This window comes from Trichomycterus rosablanca, chromosome 9 (assembly GCF_030014385.1).
Source record: "Trichomycterus rosablanca isolate fTriRos1 chromosome 9, fTriRos1.hap1, whole genome shotgun sequence".
NCBI classification, from domain to species: domain Eukaryota; kingdom Metazoa; phylum Chordata; class Actinopteri; order Siluriformes; family Trichomycteridae; genus Trichomycterus; species Trichomycterus rosablanca.
In genome coordinates, this window is record NC_085996.1 from 33,901,575 (window position 1) to 33,924,928 (window position 23,354).

The window sequence follows — 23,354 nt, forward strand, 5'->3', positions numbered from 1 at the left end:
TGGACACGTAATATTTTTTTACGTGTACAGGCGTTAGAACTAAGACGATTTTGGCCCCAAATGCATGCCATACATAACAGGACGGTTAAGACACGCCTGGAGAATGACGCAACCCCGGATCACTCGCTTTCATCCGGCTACAGAAGCACGCTGACGACCGGCAGCTTAGAAGGGGGCGTGTCTTGAAGGATAGTGTACATTTGCGCTACGCAATTGGATAAACCGGTTTGATGTGTGTGACGTCAGCACACACCTCCCACACAGAAGTTGAGGTTGAAACTGTAATACAGGCACAGTGGTGCAGCAGCCTCAGGGTCAGGTGTAATTTTCCATTAGAGCTCAGTCAGTCAGCCCGGGTTGTTTCTGGTGCAGTTCAATTTTCTGCAATAATTTAAAAAATATATAAATTTTGCGTATTTTCGGATTTGGTGCGAATGCAGACTTACAGTTCCAGAACAGATGTTCTAGTGTACATACTTAACACTAGATGATTAACTAGCTAGCCAACCTGCAGCTAGTTCCTGCCCACTGAACATATCTGGCTGGAGTTAAATATCTAATAAAAATCTCTAGAGACATTTAGACTCTCAGCGAGTGAAGACTAAGCATAATGGACTTCGTGGCTGGCTGCTTGGGAGGTAGGTAATGTGAACAATACCATTTTATATAAACCCATTTATGCCGGTGTTCTGTCGATTTGTCCTACCCATCGATTTGTCCTACCGAGCATGCGCACATCGGTTTTTGACTCGATGCGGGTAACGCTATAATTCTGTGCTACCTTTGCCTAATTTATTTCTTCTACCGGTTAGTAACGTATGGTTTCGTTTTAATTCTTTGAATAGTTTAAGTGTATGTAATGCCGTTAATATGTGACTTAAAAAAAAAAAAATCTATATAAAAATATGCAAAGTGCTCAAATTAGCTGTACTTGATTGATTACAGTTAAATAACTGTTTATCTAATAACGCTGTGTTAAAGTTTTATTTAACCACGTTTATACATGTCTTCGGTGATTTTTCATACATCTAGGAAAGCCAATCATTTTTAAATAACCATCTGCGACCTTAACATTACGACAACACAAAATTGTATTCGGTTATTTTTCAGTTTTGTGCTTTATTAGCAGTTCAATATGTACAGTAAAGGTTGTTTAAAGTATAAAGTTGAGTTTAAAGTTAATTACTGAGTAAATATGTTGAGCATCATTGAGCATTTATTACGTTTTTTATGTACTTAGCTAGTTGTATATGTTTATGTATATGTTTTGTTGCTCCCTTGTCAGTTCAGTTCTAGAATATTATTTACTACAAAATGTTTTGTATACTGGCTAATACACAATATGTATATACAGGGGTTGGACAAAATAACTGAAACACCTGTCATTTTAGTGTGGGAGGTTTCATGGCTAAATTGGACCAGTCTGGTGGCCAATCTTCATTAATTGCACATTGCACCAGTAAGAGCAGAGTGTGAAGGTTCAATTAGCAGGGTAAGAGCACAGTTTTGCTCAAAATATTGCAATGCACACAACATTATGGGTGACATACCAGAGTTCAAAAGAGGACAAATTGTTGGTGCACGTCTTGCTGGCGCATCTGTGACCAAGACAGCAAGTCTTTGTGATGTATCAAGAGCCACGGTATCCAGGGTAATGTCAGCATACCACCAAGAAGGACAAACCACATCCAACAGGATTAACTGTGGACGCAAGAGGAAGCTGTCTGAAAGGGATGTTCGGGTGCTAACCCGGATTATATCCAAAAAACATAAAACCACGGCTGCCCAAATCACGGCAGAATTAAATGTGCACCTCGACTCTCCTGTTTCCACCAGAACTGTCCGTCGGGAGCTCCACAGGGTCAATATACACGGCCGGGCTGCTATAGCCAAACCTTTGGTCACTCGTGCCAATGCCAAACGTCGGTTTCAATGGTGCAAGGAGTGCAAATCTTGGGCTGTGGACAATGTGAAACATGTATTGTTCTCTGATGAGTCCACCTTTACTGTTTTCCCCACATCCGGGAGAGTTACGGTGTGGAGAAGCCCCAAAGAAGCGTACCACCCAGACTGTTGCATGCCCAGAGTGAAGCATGGGGGTGGATCAGTGATGGTTTGGGCTGCCATATCATGGCATTCCCTTGGCCCAATACTTGTGCTAGATGGGCGCGTCACTGCCAAGGACTACCGAACCATTCTGGAGGACCATGTGCATCCAATGGTTCAAACATTGTATCCTGAAGGCGGTGCCGTGTATCAGGATGACAATGCACCAATACACACTAGGGATGCACCGATATGGGAATTTTGGGCCGATGCCGATATCCGATATTATACACGTACTTATCTACAGATGCCGATGCCGATGCCGATATACACATTTATAACTTACAGAGAGATCAGACACCCCCGATTTACATTATAAACAAATGTACCATTTATTTGCATCACTTTTTAGCTTTCAACCAACTGGATGCAAACAATAAAATAAAAGGTGTCTCCTGAGAAAATTATTAGGCACATTTAGTTAGCTAACTGGTTCTACACAGACTGGTCACCACTTTTAAATCAAATAGATCTATTCAAACTAATAATATATAAAAGACATTTTAAAAAGTGATCTTATATCAAAGGATTTTAAATTAACAACTTAAATAAAATAATATCTACTCAAATTAATAAAAAATAAATAGATTTAAGTCAAATTAAAGCAAAGAAATGCCAGTTGCCTATTAGCAGTGTAACTAATCAACGATACAGTAACAGAGAAATAAGAATCCTTCAGCACTGACTTTGTGCTTCTCCACTGTGGTGCTTCTTTTAGAACAAGAGGAAGGTTTTTCTTAACGAACAGAAGCATCTCTGCTTTATCACATGTAATTCTGTTCCTCTTTTCATTGATTACATTGCTGGTTGCACTGAATAACCTCTCGCTGTCAACGCTAGTGCACGGAGCTGACAAGAACTTGCGTGCTACTTTGGCAATAGTAGGGAATCGACTCTTGTTGTTATTCCAGTACTGCAGTGGGCTTTCATTCCTTGGTATTGGAGCTTCTGACAGGAAACCCTGCACCTGAACAAGAAACATGTAGATATGCAGGATTATATTCATTGTCATTTTTTATTAATAAAATATTGCATCAAAACGTTCAGTTGATTTTAGGACAGCATTTTATTAATGTGTAAATAATGTACACATTTGAAACAAGCATATTACATTCATATTGAAGCCAAATATTTAAAAAGGGCTTTTTTCCTTGTGATATTGAACTCACCTCTGTTGCTATCTGAGTGTTTTCTTGAGGTGCCTGCGTTTCTTCAAGAATTTCGTTGTACATATCAAAGAGAGAGCATGTCTCCTCGCCATCCCTCCTAGCTCTTTTCTCTTGTGGGCGGTCAAGCTGTGGCTTGCATGTTTGCTCTGTGCGCTCACTCGATACTTTCTCCATCTGAGTTTGGAACATTTCATGTGTCTGTAGTTTCACGTCTGCTGTAAAATATCGATCCTTATATCTTGGGTCTACAATTGTGGCGACACAGTACAGGGACTCAGTGTACATCTCACTGAAACGTGTGTTTACAGCCTCTAACAGAGCATTTTTGCTGGTTTTAACTCCGAAGTCAGAGTGAGCACTTTTAGTCAACAGTCGTTTCAATGCACTAACTGAAGGAATCGCGTCTGATGCCAAGGCTTCCGACTGGCAAATCTCTCTTGTCAATTGTTCAAATGGAGCAAGGAGTGTAATTATGTTTTCAATTAAACTCCATTGAGAAGCCGTCAGAGTAGCTGGTAACTCAAAATCAGCGGCATAAGCACCAATTGCTCTCTTCTGCTCTAGCAAGGTTTGCAACATGTAGAACGTACTGTTCCATCTGGTAGAAACGTCCTGCTGAAGCACTTTCGATGACATACCCAGCTCCGTTTGGATGGTTTTTAGACGAGAGTAAATGCGAGTGTTTAAAATGGCCAACTATCCTTCGGCCAATCGCAATTACATCCGAGATACTGCGCTGAGAGAACACACCGTCGTTCACAGCGAGCTGTAACGTGTGGGCCATACACGGCAAACTCGGAACGCCGCATTCCACCATAGCTTTCGCAATGTTACGTGCATTGTCGCGCAGTACAACATGAATGTTCTCCTTAGAAATCTTCCATGTTTCAAACATTCTTTCAAATGCCACAGATAGTGCAGAGCTTGTGTGTGAACCGGAGCATTCTTGGGCGTGCAAAACTGCCTTCTGTAATTCAAAACTGTTGTCTACCCACTGCGCGGTTAAACTCAGAATACTCACTGGACTCACATCAGATGTCCAGATGTCCGTGGTAAGGCTAATGGAGGACACATTATCGTCAATGAGCTTGTGAATGTGAGTCGCTACCAAGTTGTGTAGCTCCGGTAGGGCTACGTCGGAAAAGTAACGACGGCTAGGTATGGTGTAACGTGGCTCAAGATGCTCGAGCAGCCGGCGAAATCCAATATCCTCCACAACAGAGAACGGCTGATCATCGAGAGCGATGAATTCCATCACCTTTGCTGTAATAGCTGTAGCTTTTGGGCTGTTTTTGTCAAATTTCTTAAATTTCTGAAGGAGTTGGTCAACCGGCTGAGTAGCTGCAGATTTTGCTGGCGTGCGCGGTGCTGTGCGAGTCTCCTCTTTCACCGTGAGGAACTCTGTATATTTGTCAGGATGGTGTGCCTTCAGATGTATAATTAAATTTGTGGTGTTGAAATTTCTTACTTTGCTCCCTCCACGCAAGACGTTAGTTGAGCAAGTGTTGCAAACTGCATGCTTTATGTCATGCTCGCTCACTTTGAAAAACTTCCATACCACAGACATTTTTACTGCACTGCTGTAGCACGGCCTGCGTCACCCCGTCTTCTTCCGGCAAATAATAAATGCGTCGGCAAATATCGGTTTGAAACATCGGCCAAATCTAAGCATCGGCCCGATGCCGATTGTTCTTAAAAAATATATTATCGGCAGATACAGATAGAATTCCGATATCATCGTGCATCCCTAATACACACAGCAAGACTGGTGAAAGATTGGTTTGATGAACATGAAAGTGAAGTTGAACATCTCCCATGGCCTGCACAGTCACCAGATCTAAATATTATTGAGCCACTTTGGGGTGTTTTGGAGAAGCGAGTCAGGAAACGTTTTCCTCCACCAGCATCACGTAGTGACCTGGCCACTATCCTGCAAGAAGAATGGCTTAAAATCCCTCTGACCACTGTGCAGGACTTGTATATGTCATTTCCAAGACGAATTGACGCTGTATTGGCCGCAAAAGGAGGCCCTACACCATACTAATAAATTATTGTGGTCTAAAACCAGGTGTTTCAGTTTCATTGTCCAACCCCTGCGTATATATATATATATACTGTATATATATATATATCAGTGGCGATTTCTCTAAGACTGCAAGGGAAGCTCAGCTTCCCCTAAAATGTCCAAAATTAAATGGTCAAAAATGTAACATTTCATTGACTACAAATGCGTTAGAACACGTATATCTCGAAGACGAGTTCGTTCAGAATCAGCTAATTATCACAAATCGACTCGATTTTCTTAACTTAACTCATACATTCCTGTAGCGTCAATGCATTTGCCCGCAGAAGCTGAGCGTCTCTTCACTTCTATGGGACTGCGTTGAGGTTTTTTTTTTAATGCTCCGAAACTCGCCGGTCATTGGATAAATGCCTCGATTTTGTCCCGCCCCCGGACGCTGAGCGTCTCTGGGGGTGAATGGGGCTGTGGGCGGGTCTGGACGCTGAGCTTCTGCAAGATGATTGGAGGATCAGTGGAAAGGCTGAATCCCGTTTTGATTGACAGCTCGTTTGAGCGCTACACCGTCACTTCTCAAACTCAAACTCAAAAGAAGCTTTATTGGCATGACAAATAGGGACATTCGTATTGCCAAAGCAATACACTTCATTAGTCACTTAATCACTAGGAGCTTCAGTCCCATCGTGGATTTTGCGAGTGAAGTCGAAAGACAAACTGCTGTAACCCATTTCAGGCCATTTTCTTGTAAAAGGAACAGAGGGCAGAATTTATGTGTAAATAAATTGAAAAATTTTATGATGTAAGCCGACAATGAGCTTCCCCTCTTTGAAAGACCAGCAGCCGCCACTGATATACAGGTCCTTCTCAAAAAATTAGCATATTGTGATAAAGTTCATTATTTTCCATAATGTAATGATAAAAATTTAACTTTCATATATTTTAGATTCATTGCACACCGACTGAAATATTTCAGGTCTTTTATTGTTTTAATACTGATGATTTTGGCATACAGCTCATGAAAACCCAAAATTCCTATCTCAAAAAATTTGCATATCATGAAAAGGTTCTCTAAACGAGCTATTAACCTAATCATCTGAATCAACGAATTAACTCTAAACACCTGCAAAAGATTCCTGAGGCTTTTAAAAACTCCCAGCCTGGTTCATTACTCAAAACTGCAATCATGGGTAAGACTGCCGACCTGACTGCTGTCCAGAAGGCCATCATTGACACCCTCAAGCAAGAGGGTAAGACACAGAAAGAAATTTCTGAACGAATAGGCTGTTCCCAGAGTGCTGTATCAAGGCACCTCAGTGGGAAGTCTGTGGGAAGGAAAAAGTGTGGCAGAAAACGCTGCACAACGAGAAGAGGTGACCGGACCCTGAGGAAGATTGTGGAGAAGGGCCGATTCCAGATCTTGGGGGACCTGCGGAAGCAGTGGACTGAGTCTGGAGTAGAAACATCCAGAGCCACCGTGCACAGGCGTGTGCAGGAAATGGGCTACAGGTGCCGCATTCCCCAGGTCAAGCCACTTTTGAACCAGAAACAGCAGCACTGGACTGTTGCTCAGTGGTCCAAAGTACTGTTTTCGGATGAAAGCAAATTTTGCATGTCATTCGGAAATCAAGGTGCCAGAGTCTGGAGGAAGACTGGGGAGAAGGAAATGCCAAAATGCCTGAAGTCCAGTGTCAAGTACCCACAGTCAGTGATGGTCTGGGGTGCCATGTCAGCTGCTGGTGTTGGTCCACTGTGTTTTATCAAGGGCAGGGTCAATGCAGCTAGCTATCAGGAGATTTTGGAGCACTTCATGCTTCCATCTGCTGAAAAGCTTTATGGAGATGAAGATTTCATTTTTCAGCACGACCTGGCACCTGCTCACAGTGCCAAAACCACTGGTGAATGGTTTACTGACCATGGTATTACTGTGCTCAATTGGCCTGCCAACTCTCCTGACCTGAACCCCATAGAGAATCTGTGGGATATTGTGAAGAGAAAGTTGAGAGACACAAGACCCAACACTCTGGATGAGCTTAAGGCCGCTATCGAAGCATCCTGGGCCTCCATAACACCTCAGCAGTGCCACAGGCTGATTGCCTCCATGCCACGCCGCATTGAAGCAGTCATTTCTGCAAAAGGATTCCCGACCAAGTATTGAGTGCATAACTGAACATAATTATTTGAAGGTTGACTTTTTTTTTTATTAAAAACACTTTTCTTTTATTGGTCGGATGAAATATGCTAATTTTTTTAGATAGGAATTTTGGGTTTTCATGAGCTGTATGCCAAAATCATCAGTATTAAAACAATAATGGGGGGGGGGGTTGTGTCGCGGACAAACTTTACAGTGTACACACGAGTGTAATTACAATATTTCAATGTTTTATTATAAAAAGATTTAACAATCTGAACGTCAAACATTGCTTATCTTATCTGATCTATAATAAATACGCGTAAGTATAAATGCATGTGTATCAATTACACTTTAACACAAACATTAACACATAACATTTTGGCATTGTAATCTCTCTCTGCCCACACAAAACAGAATAATAGCAGCTAAACACTTCAATATATTTCAAAAGTTAACTGCTTAGTTTATAGTTACAGATATTTCTTAAAAGTGTATGAACGTGTACGATTAGTTATGCCTGTAATCCAGAATTAAGTTCTATACCGTAACAAAAAATATGAATGTAAATGTTCATGTTGCGATGACGGTGATGTAAAGTAATGTTAAAATAATTCAAAGTCCAAACATTTGAGTGGTTAACGAGAACGCTACTTTACATGTCACACAAGCTCAGTGCAAAACACGAGCACAGAAACGGTACAAATCCGATCTATTCCCTACACACTCTCTCCCTACGCCCTATAGTGTGCTTAACATTCTTAAAGGGCCAGACAATATATTTTATAATTCACATTACACGACAGGTGAGACGTTCTTTTTTCTTAATATAGCGCTTTTATTTAGGAAAAAATAGTTCTTACATAGGCAGGAAAATCTATGGCAGACAAGAGTCAGAACAGCGGATTGGGCGTAACGTTATTATTACTGTTTGCTCCTTTTTCTCAACACTTGTGCTAGATTTACACTGAAGATATATTTAGTAAATAAGTACATGTCCGCGCATGCACGCATGCACTTGTGTTCATTTCCGGTTGAACTGATAAAAAAATTTTGATTTTGAAAAATTAAAAGACGAGCCGTTTTTCAGTTTCTGCTTGTTAGCTCACAGCTAACGCTAGCCAGTGTGGCTCTTCACTCGTCTCTCTGTGTTATCACCAGTAAGCACCCCACAGCCAATCAGCGAGCTCCAACCGCCTACCCCTCCCACCCCTCCCTCACTGTGGATGCGCGCATGTCCTAAAGTCTCAGTTTTCAAGGTAAACCTGAAGCAGAAATTCGGCGCTTCACATTTAAAAAATACCGTCACCATTTTTGAATACCGTCACCATTTTTGAATACCGCGGTATACGGTAATATCGTCATACCGCCCAACCCTAGTCAGGACCCCCACAGGACCATTACAGAGCAGGTATTATTTGGGTGTTGGATCATTCTCAGCACTGCAGTGACAATGACATGGTGGTGGTGTGTTAGTGTGTGTTGTGCTGGTATGAGTGGATCAGACACAGCAGCTCTGCTGGAGTTTTTAAATACCGTGTCCACTCACTGTCCACTCTATTAGACACTCCTACCTAGTTGGTCCACCTTGTAGATGTAAAGTCAGAGACGATCGCTCATCTATTGCTGCTGTTTGAGTTGGTCATCTTCTAGACCATCAGTGGTCACAGGACGCTGCCCACGGGGTGCTGTTGGCTGAATATTTTTGGTTGGTGGACTATTCTCAGTCCAGCAGTAACAGTGAGGTGTTTGAAGTTTTTAAAGTGCTTCTGTATGGGAAGTGGAGCTGATAAAATGGACAGTGAGTGTAGAAACAAGGAGGTGGTTTTAATGTTATGGCTGATCGGTGTATACTCAACTAGGGTCTATTTTGAGTCACAATCTCACTTTCGGTACATTTTTGGGAGAGGAGAGCACCAGAGCACCTGAATAAAACCCATGTGACCTTGAGGAGAAATTGTAAAAGCATCTTCTAGACAGTGGCCGAGGTGAGGATTGTATCCAGGTTCCCAGAACACATGTTGCTGTGTGCCACTCACTGTCAGCAGCAGCACTGTGCCCTAATTATTATAAATGAAAACTGAAATGAAACAAAACATTTAAATCTATGAGTTTTAAAATTTAAAATATGATTTTTTTTTATTGCAAGAATTGTGGGAAGAATTTTTGCTTTATTGGGGACACTAGACTAGCCAGTGGTTCTATCTGACCGCTCGTTTAAACTCGATGCACCTGACCACAATTTTAGGGTCTGAAAAATTTTGTAAATGAGTTTTCAGTTTATTATTATTATTTTTTTAAACACATATTAAAAAACACAGTACACTGTTTCAAAAAATGTAAAAGTGGCAATTATATCCATTTAAAAACAAGTGCACAGCATATCCTATTGATGCAAAAAGTCAAGAAGAATTATTTTAATCCGTTGTACATACACTGAATAAACTTCTGGGTGTGGTTGCTAAATGACATAGTGACCCAGTGTTTGATTTTGGGTGTGCTGCGGTTTTGTGTTTTGAGTGAAACAAATAGACAATTCATGAAATGGCACCAGTTTATGTTTACTATACACAAGAATTTTTTTGGTGGCTATTAAAGTTAGAATCATGATGCTGCATAATGTTTTGTGCAGTTCAATACAGATATGAACCTTTCCAAGAAGAAAATTAAATGCATGACAGCGATGCTGTGTGTGAAATAGGGAACGCTGATCCTGTTCCATTACTTTGCATTATGTTGCACCTTATGTTCTTATTTTTTTTATTCAGTGTGTGTAACCAGCCCCAATTCATTCAAAATACATACTTTGTGTTCTGTTCAGGTGCTGCTGGGGTTCTAGTGGGACATCCTTTTGATACTGTAAAGGTACGTAACTATCCATTGAAATGATGTTTGCTTAATTTTTAAATATGTTTATTAAAGGTTGTTTGTTACCATTGCATTGATTTCTGTTGGGTGTAAATGATACTAACTACATGCAACCAGTCATTTCTTTAACTAGTTTTTTATGGATTGAAGGTCAAAGATAATTGCTGTTTTTCTAAGGCTACATTATTGACAAAATACTGCTCGTATTTTGTGTGTTTAGTTTTATTATGCACAATTTGAAAATGCGTTCAGCTATTTCTAAATTAAGTGTGAATGGTTTGGGTCCTTTCTGTGTGGAGTTTGCATGTTCTCCCCGTGTCTGCAGGGGTTTCCTCCAGGAGCTCCGGTTTTCTCCCACAGTTCAAAGACGTGAGGTGAATTGGAGATACAAAATTGTCCATGACTGTGTTTGTCATTGAAGACTTAAACTGATCAATCTTGTGTAACGAGTAACTACCTGTCCTGTTATAAATGTAACCTAAGTGTGTAAAACATGACGTTAAAGTCCTATAAATAAATATATAAATAAGTGTGAATGCATGCTGTGGAACTTTTCTAATGCAAAGTATGCTATTGGTTTGTTTATGTGTTACCAACATGCTCGTGTCTTGTTTTAAAATTTTGTACAGATAATCAAATTGTCAAACTACCAAACACACTTGTCTCTTTCTAATTTCCCACAATTCTCTCTCGGCATCTGTCATAACCATGTTTTCTAATTTTACAGGTCAGGCTTCAGGTGCAGAATGTGGACAAGCCGCTGTACAGGGGGACCATTCATTGTTTTCAGTCCATCATACGGCAAGAATCGGTCAGTACTTCAACTGTACCCTCAGTCTTTCTGTTAACCTGAGTTACCTTTGCTGACAGAAATTAGTGAAATAGTTTTCTGTCATAGCAGCTTTGATGTCTGCAAAAATCTAATTAAAAATGTAAAAAAAAAAATAGACTCAGAATACGCTGATATTGCGTGAACACTTTGTTCTGACTTAAAGTTTATCAGTACCATGCAGTTAGGGAAAATGTATTAACGTTAACAAATTATGTACCTGAGGTTTGTTAAAGTTTTGTGCTCATCAGTTTTTATGTATAAATGTAAAATGACATTTATTCAAATTAAATATCATTGTGGATTTCATTCATTTCAGCCCTTAAAATTAGCCCTTAAAATGTCAGCTCTTAAATTAGTACCTTAACCACTAGGCAGTTGTAGCCTAGTGGCTAAGGTACTGGACTAGTAATCCGAAGGTTGCTGGTTCAAGCCCCACCCCTGCCAGGTTGCCATTGTTGAGCAAGGCCCTTAATCCTCAATTGCTTAGATTGTAAGTCGCCTTGGATAAAAGCGTCTGCTAAATGCCCAAAATGCAAATTTAAAGTAAATTACTGGAATAATACAGTAGGTATAATCACAGTGTTCCACAAGTAATATTGATTTTTTTTTTATTAACAAATCCCTCTTTTAAATTTATTAAAATGATACATAATAGCCTATTATGTAAATAAAAAAGTTAGGATGTTAACAAACTGACATATAATAAAGGGTATAAATTAGGAGAGTTGATAAAGCCTTATATGCATTGTTGGAAAAAAAGAAAAAATATGCATTTGTTTAATAATTTGTAATTTCATCATACTTATTATTCAGTTTTGATTGCTACTTTCCATCTCTTAGTCTTGCAGTCTAAGCAGTAACGCTGCAGTTTGGCAGACAATCTCTTGATGGCTAAATAGTGATTACCTGCATTAAGTGACACTTTTCGATAAACAACTTAAATGACACTGCTTCACTCGGTTAATGATAGGGTGCCACGGTGTAAACAAACTTGGGCCCTGTTGATGTCGCCCAAAACATGACTCCACTGAAGTCCTTTGGGTCGAAGAGAGACAGATTAGAAAACTAGTGGCTGTCAATAATACAAAAAGTTTAAATTATTTTACTTATTTACAAGTATAAGATGATGCAAACAGTGTGTTGTGGGGATCATGCTAAACTTTCATGCTACTTTTTACTCATAGAATAGAATTAAATAGAATTTTTATTGTCACTATACACAGGTACAATGAAATTTTGTATGGCATCTCTCCAATAGGGGTAGTAGCAGCAGTAAAGAAAACAGTAGCAGTAAAAATCACAAAAAAATATTTCCAGTTCTAAAAATGTAGGAAATGTACACTCTGCAAAAGTAAAGTAGATGTGCATTTATAAATATTAAATACTGTATTTGTGCAAATGCTGCATAGTCCGCATGTGAAGCATAGTGTGTACGTATGTGTTCGTGCATGCGCGCAGTCTTTCTCAGTCCTGTGGTGTGTTATTTCACTGGATGGGGATGGGTGTGATGGAGGCCACAGCTCTAGGTAAGAAGCTGTTCTTTAACCTGTTTCTGCGTGTTTTTATTGTCCTAAATCGCTTGTCTGATGGTAGCAGCTGAAACAGTGTGTGTCCTGGGTGTGTGGTGTCTGTAATGATGCTGCTGGCCTTCTTCTTCAGTCAGCTAATGCATAAGAGCAGATTTAAGTACAGAATATCAGCATTTGTAATGATAGTGTAACATACTGACATAATTTACAGAAGTTATGTAAGCTATTTGAGCTTTTTGCCTTTACATTCATACATACAGTTTTCCAATCCCCTTGACGTTTAGCGTACCTTGTGTTGTGGATTTGAATGATGTAACTGCGATTATTACCCATTAATCTAAACTGAAACTGAAAACATGGTTTGATAGTGTTCTCAAAATGTATCACATACTGACAACTAAAATATTACAAAAGAATTCAGACCCTTTACCGTGTAAATCCAAATTATAGTCACATCTTGTTTACTGTATCCCTGATGTGAAGAAATGGAATCCACCTGATGCAGTTTGATTAGACATAGTTTGTTAAGACATGCCTGGGTCTATAAGGTCTCACAATTTACATTGCATCGTGAGGACAAAAACCAAACCATGACGTCCAAGGAACTCTCTGTGGATCTGTGGAACCCTGAAATAAAATGGTGCTAAATCATTTATTAGTAAAAATATATATAAAACAATATACAGTCATGTGAAAAAGTTAGGACACCCCATGAGAACCTTTGTCTTTTTTAACATATTTAAACATATGGACATTTGAGCTTCATTTGAACAGTACTGAGAGATGGAGCTTATATAACTAAACAACAACAATGTTAAAAAATACTTTTAAACTCAAGTTGTAAAATGTAATGAACAAAAATGGCAATTTATTGTGAGGAAAAAGTTAGGACACCCTATGCCCTAATAGCTGGTATTTCCCCATTTGACTGAAATAATCTCAATTAGACATTTCCTATAACCATCTACCAGTCTCTGACATCGACTGGTGGAAAGTTTTTCCCACTCCTCCATGCAGAATTTCTTCAGCTGTGTGAGGATTGAGTGGTTTCTTGCATGCACAGCCCGTTTCAAATCAGCCCACAGCATCTCAGTAGGATTAAGATCCGGGCTCTGACCTGGTCATTCCAGATGTCTCAGTTTCTTTCTTTTGAGCCATTCCTTGGTGGATTTACTGGAATGTTTTGGGTCATTGTCCTGCTGCATGGTCCACTTCCACTTCAGCTTTTGGACAGTTTTTTACATTTTCCTCAAGCACCCTCTGATACAGTGAAGAATTCATTGTAAATTCTATAATGGAGAGCTTGCCAGGCCATGCTGCTACAAAGCAGCCCCAAACCATGACATTTCCACCTCCATGCTTCACAGTTGAGTATGAGGTTCTTGTGCTCAAATGCTGTGTTTGGTTTGCTCCAAAGATGTCTTCTGTTACTGTGCCCAAATAAATCAACTTTGGATTCATCTGTCCAAAGCATATTGTTCCAGAAGTCCTGGTCTTTGTCTAGGTGTTCTCTGGTAAATTTTAGTCTTGCCCTGATGTTTTTTTGACAGCAAGGGTTTCTGCCTTGCACACCTCCCATGAAAATCAAACTTGTGCAGTCTCTTTCTGATGGTAGATGCATGTACCTTCCTATCAACTATGGCAAGAGCTACCTGTAGGTCCTGTGATGACATTGAAGGATTATTGGAGACTTCTTTACGCATATTGCGGTCTGCTCTTGGGCTGAACTTGCTTGGACGGCCTGACCTGGCCATGTTGGCAGTTGTTTTAAATGTTCTCCACTTGTAAATTATTTTCCGGTCAGTGGAATGGCTGATTTCTAATTGTTTTGAGATCTTTTTAAATCCTGTCCCAGACTAATATGCATCTACAACCTTATTTCTGAAGGCCTCAGAAAGCTCTTTAGATCTCACCATGGTGATACCACTCACTTCAACAATCATAGGCAAACCAAACTTATGTCTGAGGTTTAAATAAAACTTCACTGTCCTCTAACAATGGTCTAATCATTGCAGCTGATGTGGTGCACCTGATTCTAATTTTAGACATTTTAAGTAGTATTAAATGTGGGGGTGTCCTAACGTTTTCCTCACAATAAATTTGCATTTTTGTTCATTACATTTTACAACTTGTGCTTAAAAGTTGTGCTTAAAATTTTTTTTTTGTTTAGTTATATAAGCTCCATCTCTCAGTACTGTTCAAATGAAGCTCAAATGTTCATATGTTTAAATATGTTCAAAAAGACAAAGGTTCTCATGGGATGTCCTAACTTTTTCACATGACTGTATATGGCTTTCAATGTTCCCAGGACTGCAGTGGTCCTTAATAATTGTGAAATGGAAGAATCTAGGCACAAGCTTAAACCTTTCTAAAGTGTCCCCCTGACAAAAAGGTACAGGGCCATAGTTTCACCTAGGAATAGTATAAAAAAAAATATATATATATATATATATATGTGTATATATATATATATATATATATATATATATATATATATATATATATATATATATACAGGGGTTGGACAAAATAACTGAAACACCTGGTTTTAGACCACAATAATTTATTAGTATGGTGTAGGGCCTCCTTTTGTGGCCAATACAGCGTCAATTGGTCTTGGAAATAACATATACAAGTCCTGCACAGTGGTCAGAGGGATTTTAAGCCATTCTTCTTGCAGGATAGTGGCCAGGTCACTACGTGATGCTGGTGGAGGAAAACGTTTCCTGACTCGCTTCTCCAAAACACCCCAAAGTGGCTCAATAATATTTAGATCTGGTGACTGTGCAGGCCATGGGAGATGTTCAACTTCACTTTCATGTTCATCAAACCAATCTTTCACCAGTCTTGCTGTGTGTATTGGTGCATTGTCATCCTGATACGCGGCACCGCCATTGGATGCACATGGTCCTCCAGAATGGTTCGGTAGTCCTTGGCAGTGACGCGCCCATCTAGCACAAGTATTGGGCCAAGGGAATGCCATGATATGGCAGCCCAAACCATCACTGATCCACCCCCATGCTTCACTCTGGGCATGCAACAGTCTGGGTGGTACGCTTCTTTGGGGCTTCTCCACACCGTAACTCTCCCGGATGTGGGGAAAACAGTAAAGGTGGACTCATCAGAGAACAATACATGTTTCACATTGTCCACAGCCCAAGATTTGCGCTCCTTGCACCATTGAAACCGACGTTTGGCATTGGCACGAGTGACCAAAGGTTTGGCTATAGCAGCCCGGCCGTGTATATTGACCCTGTGGAGCTCCCGACGGACAGTTCTGGTGGAAACAGGAGAGTTGAGGTGCACATTTAATTCTGCCGTGATTTGGGCAGCCGTGGTTTTATGTTTTTTGGATACAATCCGGGTTAGCACCCGAACATCCCTTTCAGACAGCTTCCTCTTGCGTCCACAGTTAATCCTGTTGGATGTGGTTTGTCCTTCTTGGTGGTATGCTGACATTACCCTGGATACCGTGGCTCTTGATACATCACAAAGACTTGCTGTCTTGGTCACAGATGCGCCAGCAAGACGTGCACCAACAATTTGTCCTCTTTTGAACTCTGGTATGTCACCCATAATGTTGTGTGCATTGCAATATTTTGAGCAAAACTGTGCTCTTACCCTGCTAAATGAACCTTCACACTCTGCTCTTACTGGTGCAATGTGCAATTAATGAAGATTGGCCACCAGACTGGTCCAATTTAGCCATGAAACCTCCCACACTAAAATGACAGGTGTTTCAGTTATTTTGTCCAACCCCTGTATATATATATATATATATATATATATATATATATATATATATATATATATATGAATAAAAAATGTGAGATGCACACATGTAGGATTTCTGCCCAATGGCTAATTTAAATGAGAATTTAAATAATCTACTTTTCAAATGAATTAACAAACAAATCCAGCCAAAGCCAAATCCACAGCACAGTGGGTAGCACAGTTTTGCCTAGCAATAGTGAAAGATGTATAAATCATGCCGCCTTGTTTCTTCTGTGCAGGTGTTTGGGCTTTACAAAGGCATTGGTTCACCCATGATGGGCCTGACTTTTATTAATGCAATTGTCTTTGGTGTGCAAGGCAACGCTATGCGTCGACTGGGTCAGGACACCCCAACAAACCAGTTCCTAGCTGGAGCAGCTGCTGGAGCTATCCAGTGTGTTATCTGCTGCCCGATGGAACTGGCCAAGACGCGCATGCAGATGCAGGGAACCGGTGAAAAGAAGTCTTCCACTTACAAGGTCTACAAAAACTCACTAGACTGTCTGGCTCGCATATACCAGCGCGAGGGCTTTCGGGGCATCAACAGGGGCATGGTGAGTACTGTGATTCGTGAGACACCAGCCTTTGGGGTGTACTTTCTGGTCTATGATGTGCTAACACGCTCACTAGGCTGTGAGCCGAATGACACTTACTTGATTCCTAAACTGCTGTTTGCTGGTGGCATGTCTGGCATTGCATCTTGGCTTTCGACTTACCCCATGGATGTGATCAAGTCTCGGCTACAGGCAGATGGTGTTGGGGGAAAATTCCAGTACAGCGGCATCATGGACTGCACGCGTCAGAGCTTTGAGCGAGAGGGCTGGCGCTTGATTACAAGAGGTCTCACTTCAACCCTGCTCCGAGCTTTCCCAGTCAACGCGGCTACTTTTGCTACTGTAACGCTCTTCCTCATGTACGTTCGAAAGGAAGAAGAGCCCACAGACTGCAAAGCTGATTCACAGCAAAATTCAGCTTTACAACAGCAATCATAACCTACCAGTCTGTAAACGCTCTGCTATCAGTGTGGTACTACTGCTGAAGCACAGCATGCACTGTGAAAATGTGTGTAAATGATATATGCAGTGTAAAGGTGCATATGCATAGATAATTTTCTATTGGAATTATGTCAAGGGAAACGACTTGTTTATATGGAGATGATTTCCTAGCATATAGGAATTAACAGTAGGTGGGAATCTGACATTCAGTCCCACTGTCTTGAATGGTGTGCCTCTTTCTTTCTATGCTAAAAAAAAAGATACGAGTACTGCTGCTGACAATATTGCACACAATACAAAGAGGCACAGAAAACTGTAAAGAAAAAAAATACGAATAAGGCACTGATTCATGATTGAAAATGATAAATAGAAAACTACCTCTATCCGCTTGTTAAGTGGTGACGTGTCGACCTTACGTCACATCCGGGTCCAAGTTGGCTGAGTCCCTCGTATTTTCAATAGGCCACAGTGCTGTGTCCCGTACTGCTTCAACAGGTCCATAATTCAATGTAAAAAGGTAAACTGTCATTGTATATTCATTACACGTGTTAAAAGTAAAACCAAAGAGTTAGAAATGTCAGTTTTCATGAAATGAATTAAAAATATGACCGCTTACCTCTTGATGAGGTGACATGAAATGAAATAATGACATGAACTTTTCATGATATTCTGATTACCTGAAGTGCACTAGTGTACTGCACATCTTGTCTTATTTGTATCTTAATGTATGTTTCTAATATATATATATACTGTATATATATAAAATAAGACCTTTTCTCGTCCAGACCGCTATTGAGAAGGACTAAACATTTATGACTCGGGTAATGTTTACGACAGCAACACGAGTTCCTTAAGTTTTCCACAAACAGAATTTATTTTAACTTTCTTCTTACATTGACATCCATTAATCCAAGTTTCTTATAAAAACAAAATAAAAACTCACTATGTTCGCAATTGGCGTATAACAAACAAAACTTCGATCATAAATCTGTTGCTCCACGTCCTCTTTCTTTCCGTATATTTGATAAATATTGTCGGTATATAGAGTCCAATTCTGCCCCCCCCAGGCTCCACCGAAGAGGACTAATGAATAACAGCATACATTGATTAACAGGAAAAATAATCAATAGCTGAAATACCAAGTCTCCACCTCAAATAAGTATTCTTTAACCAAACAGAAAATATTTATGACAATAAACATAGATCATTACAATTAGTGCAATATGGCTCTTACAATATATATATAAAAAGGTTCACAGGTTTAGCCATAGTTGTTTGCGTTTGCGATTAGGTTTGTTTGGCCCCGGAAATGACGCGTGACGTCACACTTAACAAGCGAATGTACAAAAGTTCCTAATTTAGAATAAGTGTAACTGTTTTAAATGTAAATAGTTTACACAGTTTTATTTCATGATATTTTTACACAGTTTTATTTCCCACCTGTGCTGACATTTCCTCCGGCCGGCCGGAAAGGAGGGCCGACAGGATTCCACAGAACTGCTGCAATTGTGGCATCTGCTGGCTGGTCTGTTGGGGGATAATAAGATCGGCGCGTGGCTCTCTGTGCACAGATCCCCATATGAACCTGCCTAATTCAGGTGAAAAGAAGAGGTTGGCTACTGTGCACATATTGTCGGAGGGGGCGTGTTTTAGAAAGGCTCTTATCAGTCAGGAGGTCTGCAGCAGTAGAGGTGGGGAAATGCGATTGGGTAATTGGATATGACTAGATTGGGTACGAATAGATACAAATAAAAATTGTGAGTTACACACACGTAGGAATTCTGGCCAATGGCTAATTTAAATAAGCTAATTTTCAAATGAACAAACAAACAAATCAGTCTTTCTCTTAAGTGTTCCAGCCAAAGCCAAATCCTCAGCACAGTGGGTAGCACTGTCGCCTCACAGCAAGAAGGTCCTGGGTTTGATTCCAAGGCGGAGAGGTCCGGGTGCTTTCTGTGTGGGATTGCATGTTCTCCCTGTGTCTGTGTGATTTTCCCACAGTCCAAAGGCATACAGTCAGGTCAAATGAAGTTACTAAAATTGCCCCAGATGTATGTGTGTTTGCCCAGTGATGGACCTGTCTTGGGTGTTTCCAGTCTTTCGCTCAGTGAATCAGACCCACCCACGACCATAAATAGAATAAAGCGGTTGTAAAACGGGCAATAAATGAATCAAATTAGCAGGTAAACTGTGTTGTGGCGACTGCTTAACAATTGTAGAAAAAAAATCCTTAAAATATATTGTAAAAAATATATTTAGTTTAAATCATCCCAAAGAGAAATATAATATAATAATATAATATAATAATATTAAATAAATTAGCCTACATTCAGGATGTGTTCATGCAAGCAAGACTGTCATACCTCCTGTTTTGAAATACAGTGGTTTCTTGGCAAACTTGGCAAACTGGTCCCTGAGTATAATGCTGATGCTTGTCTTTCAAATATGATTCTTCATTTATGACACCAGTTAAATGCATAAGTTGCCGGGGCGAGTAGAAATGAAAACTCGCTACAACTCCTTAGGATTAAAGCAGAGGGATTTAATAAAAATGAGGTGGTTAGCATGAGCCTCTTTGTATTTTAGTGGTATTTGCTTAATAAGACACCAAAACCCTGAAGGTATGTTCATGGGTGTAGTCATTTTTGGCTTATACTCATACTTAACTTTGAGCACATTAGAAGTCTAGTAGTCAGAGTGTTTAAGCCACGAAAGGCTTTATTACATATTCTAAATTATACAGTACTTTTACTTTGTATGTGTATAAAACTAGGTTTACTCTTTTTTTTCTACAGGTGACATAGTAAATGTTTTTGTACTGGTTAGCAACAAACTAACCATAGCTATAAATATTTTTTAGCTCAGTGGTCCCCAACCTTTTTTGCACCACGGACCGGTTTCATATAACATATGATTTCACGGCCCGGCGGGGGCATGGGATTTAAAATAGAATAACTATAGAATGGAAAATCAGTGTGAATCCTGAGCTTTTTTTGCTGCAACGAGACGCTGCTCCCACCTAGTGGTGATAGGGGACAATAACACCTGAAGAGTATTGGAAATGTAATTGCTCTTGTAGCGATCTCTAATTATTTATTATTTCTGTGCGGCCCAGTAATAAATCCCGGTGGTTGGGGACAACTGCTTTAGCTTATTAATTGTGAAATCAGTTAACAATTATATTTTCTTTCTGCTAACTTTATTCCACTTTTTAAACAAGCCGTGTTGCCAGAGTAGTGTTTCCTATGCATATACAATAGACATTTGTACATAAAATATAACTTCAGATCAGCTTAATTAATGCTTAGATATGTGTGGCATGTCATTTTATTTCATACTGTATGTAGTTTATTACATTTAGATATTTATAGGAACTTTAAATTGTAATTTTGTGAAATTTGTGTATTGTTACATCCCTTTTAGTCTGGTGTAAAAAAAACAGACTAAAAGTGCACTTTTTAGGTACATCTTTACTGGTAAAAAGGAAAACCAGGAAAGTGGTTCTAAACAGCAGTAGAACACTTGCTTGTATAATTAACATTTTGTCTTAGTGTTAAACTGTAATTTTCCCAAAGCAAATTGTGTACTGAACCAGCAATCCTGCAGTTTGTGCTGGTTTTCTTAATTTCTTGCGTTTAGCTACAAGCTGTAGTAATGTAACAGGTAGAGAAGAGCTCACATGAACAAAGTTCTGTAATTTAATGAATGTAAATAACAAGGATGTGTAAAGGCTCTGTATAATATGATCTCTTTGCCTTATTTAGGCAGTAATTGCACAAACTGTTTTTACCATTTGTGAAATGGACTTTTAAATCTAGTCTACAGACTTAATCTCTGATGTAGTTAACCATGGTCACTGTGGTATCAGCACCTTGTATGAATCAGTGTATTATGATGAAAAAATGTTGTTTGCTGCATGTTGTATGTGTCCTGCTGTAAAAAAACAACAACAACAAAACGTATTTACTCCTTTATGCTGTATGTACAAAGCAAAGCTAATGCATCTTGAATGGTGTGTGTACTACCTACCTGCACGATGGTGAATTATCAGCAAAATCTTATTGCACTTCTTAGGTCAAGAACTACTGTCAAGTTTTAAATCTCTCACCTGGTGATTGCTTAAGTTGTATCTTGTTCATATTACATATTTCACAAAAACATAAGGTTTAGAAATTAAATATGTATTCATTTTAGGTTCTCATAGAATTGTTTAAAATTTTTATAAGGAATCATGGGTAAAGTAGTTTGTTTAAAGAATGTAAAAATGTGTACTTCTAGCAAAATGGTCAGTTTTTTTACTGAGAGAGTATTTTCTGATGGTAAATGAGACAAAAGTGTAATGGACTGCCACATATTTTTTTAAAGAAACATTACATTGAATTCCATTGTCTTTAAATAAAGTATAAAAACAGCCTTGTGTTTGACTTTTTTCATTTATGTTATTCTTTCTGCAAATACATCGATCAGGCATAACATTATGACCTAATATTGTGTTGGTCCCCCTTTTGCTGCCAAAACAGCCCTGCAACTGTAATGCACTGTGTATTTTGACACCTTTCTGTCAGAACCAGCATACACTACTACTACAGTAGCTCTTCTGTTGGATCGGACCACACGGGCCAGCCTTCGCTCCCCATGTGCATTAATGAGCCTTGGCCGCCCATGATCCTGTCGCCGGTTTTCCACTGTTCCTGCCTTGGACCTTTTTTGATAGATACTGACCACTGCAGACTGGGAACACCCCACAAGAGCTGCAGTTTTGTGGATGCTCTGACCCAGTCGTCTAGCCATCACAATTTGGCCCTTGTCAAACTCGCTCAAATCCTCACGCTTGCCCATTTTTCCTTCTTGTCAACATCAACTTTGAGGATAAAATGTTCACTTGCTGCCTAATATAATATATCCCACCCACTAACAGGTGCCGTGATGAAGAGATAATCAGTGTTGTTCACTTCACCTCTCGGTGGTCATAATGTTATGCCTTGTCGGTGTATGTTCATTTTGTTGATTTGCTTTACTAAAATCTGCTGTTTAACTGGGCATTTTGTCATGGCTGAGAAATTGACCATGAAGATTTTTTTAGAGGTATTACCTTTTTTATGAAGTAATAATGACTCAATAAACCAAAACAAGCAAAAGTAAAGTGATGCAATAGTGTTTAATTTTACATAACTACAGGATTTGAAAGTAAAATTGCAGTTGCAGAGCGAAGTACAGAATTCAGTGTAAATTCAATAAGTAAATGTGTCTATTTTAAAACCACTCAAACATAAATTCTTTAAATGCATAAAGGTAAAATGATTATAAGAAACAGTATAAATCAGATGAAATAATATAATGTGTATTTATTTTTATGTTATTGTGGTCTAGACCAGTGGTTCTTCCACCAGGGGGCCTCAGAAGGGAGACCTGCTGCATTTAATTGAGAAGAGTTAAAAATAATCACACGTTATGGGATGGGTAAATCAATAGACTATTGGCTTATGGGAGATTTTGTGATGCCAAATAGATCTATTTTAAATTGTCCATTAACTAGCCTTTTTTGGGTCTTTGAGAATGGACACATATTTAATTTGCCCATCACAGAAGTGCAATGGTCAATGGATGGCGACTACGTAAGATTCCGATTCAGTTGGAGATGCAAAGCTCACTAAAGAAGACCATGGTGAGAAAGATCCCACCCCTGTTTACCAGAAGCAAACCCACTAACAAAATCAACCAAAATTAGGAAATACCTAGATAATATACCTTCATTGTGTATTCATAGAATTTTCTATGATCAGGAGCACAATACCCATTGTCATATTGTTATAACTGTACCCATTGTCTTATAACTTGTGTCATGGGGGGGGGGCTAAGAGCACAAAAGTTTAAGAACCGCTGGTCTAGACCAGCGTTTCCCAGCCTTTTTTGCACAACGGACCGGTTTCATA

General features: G+C 39.5%; 1 protein-coding gene across 1 annotated transcript; it reads left to right on the plus strand.

Annotated features, from left to right (window-relative positions):
- The first annotated feature begins 728 nt into the window (after positions 1-728).
- On the plus strand, positions 729-17,433 carry LOC134320886 (mitochondrial basic amino acids transporter-like). The gene is given in 5 exon segments (XM_063002526.1): positions 729-758; positions 2,825-2,922; positions 10,243-10,288; positions 11,019-11,102; positions 16,666-17,433. Coding segments are annotated over 5 exon segments (1,026 nt in total).
- The last annotated feature ends 5,921 nt before the right edge of the window (positions 17,434-23,354 follow it).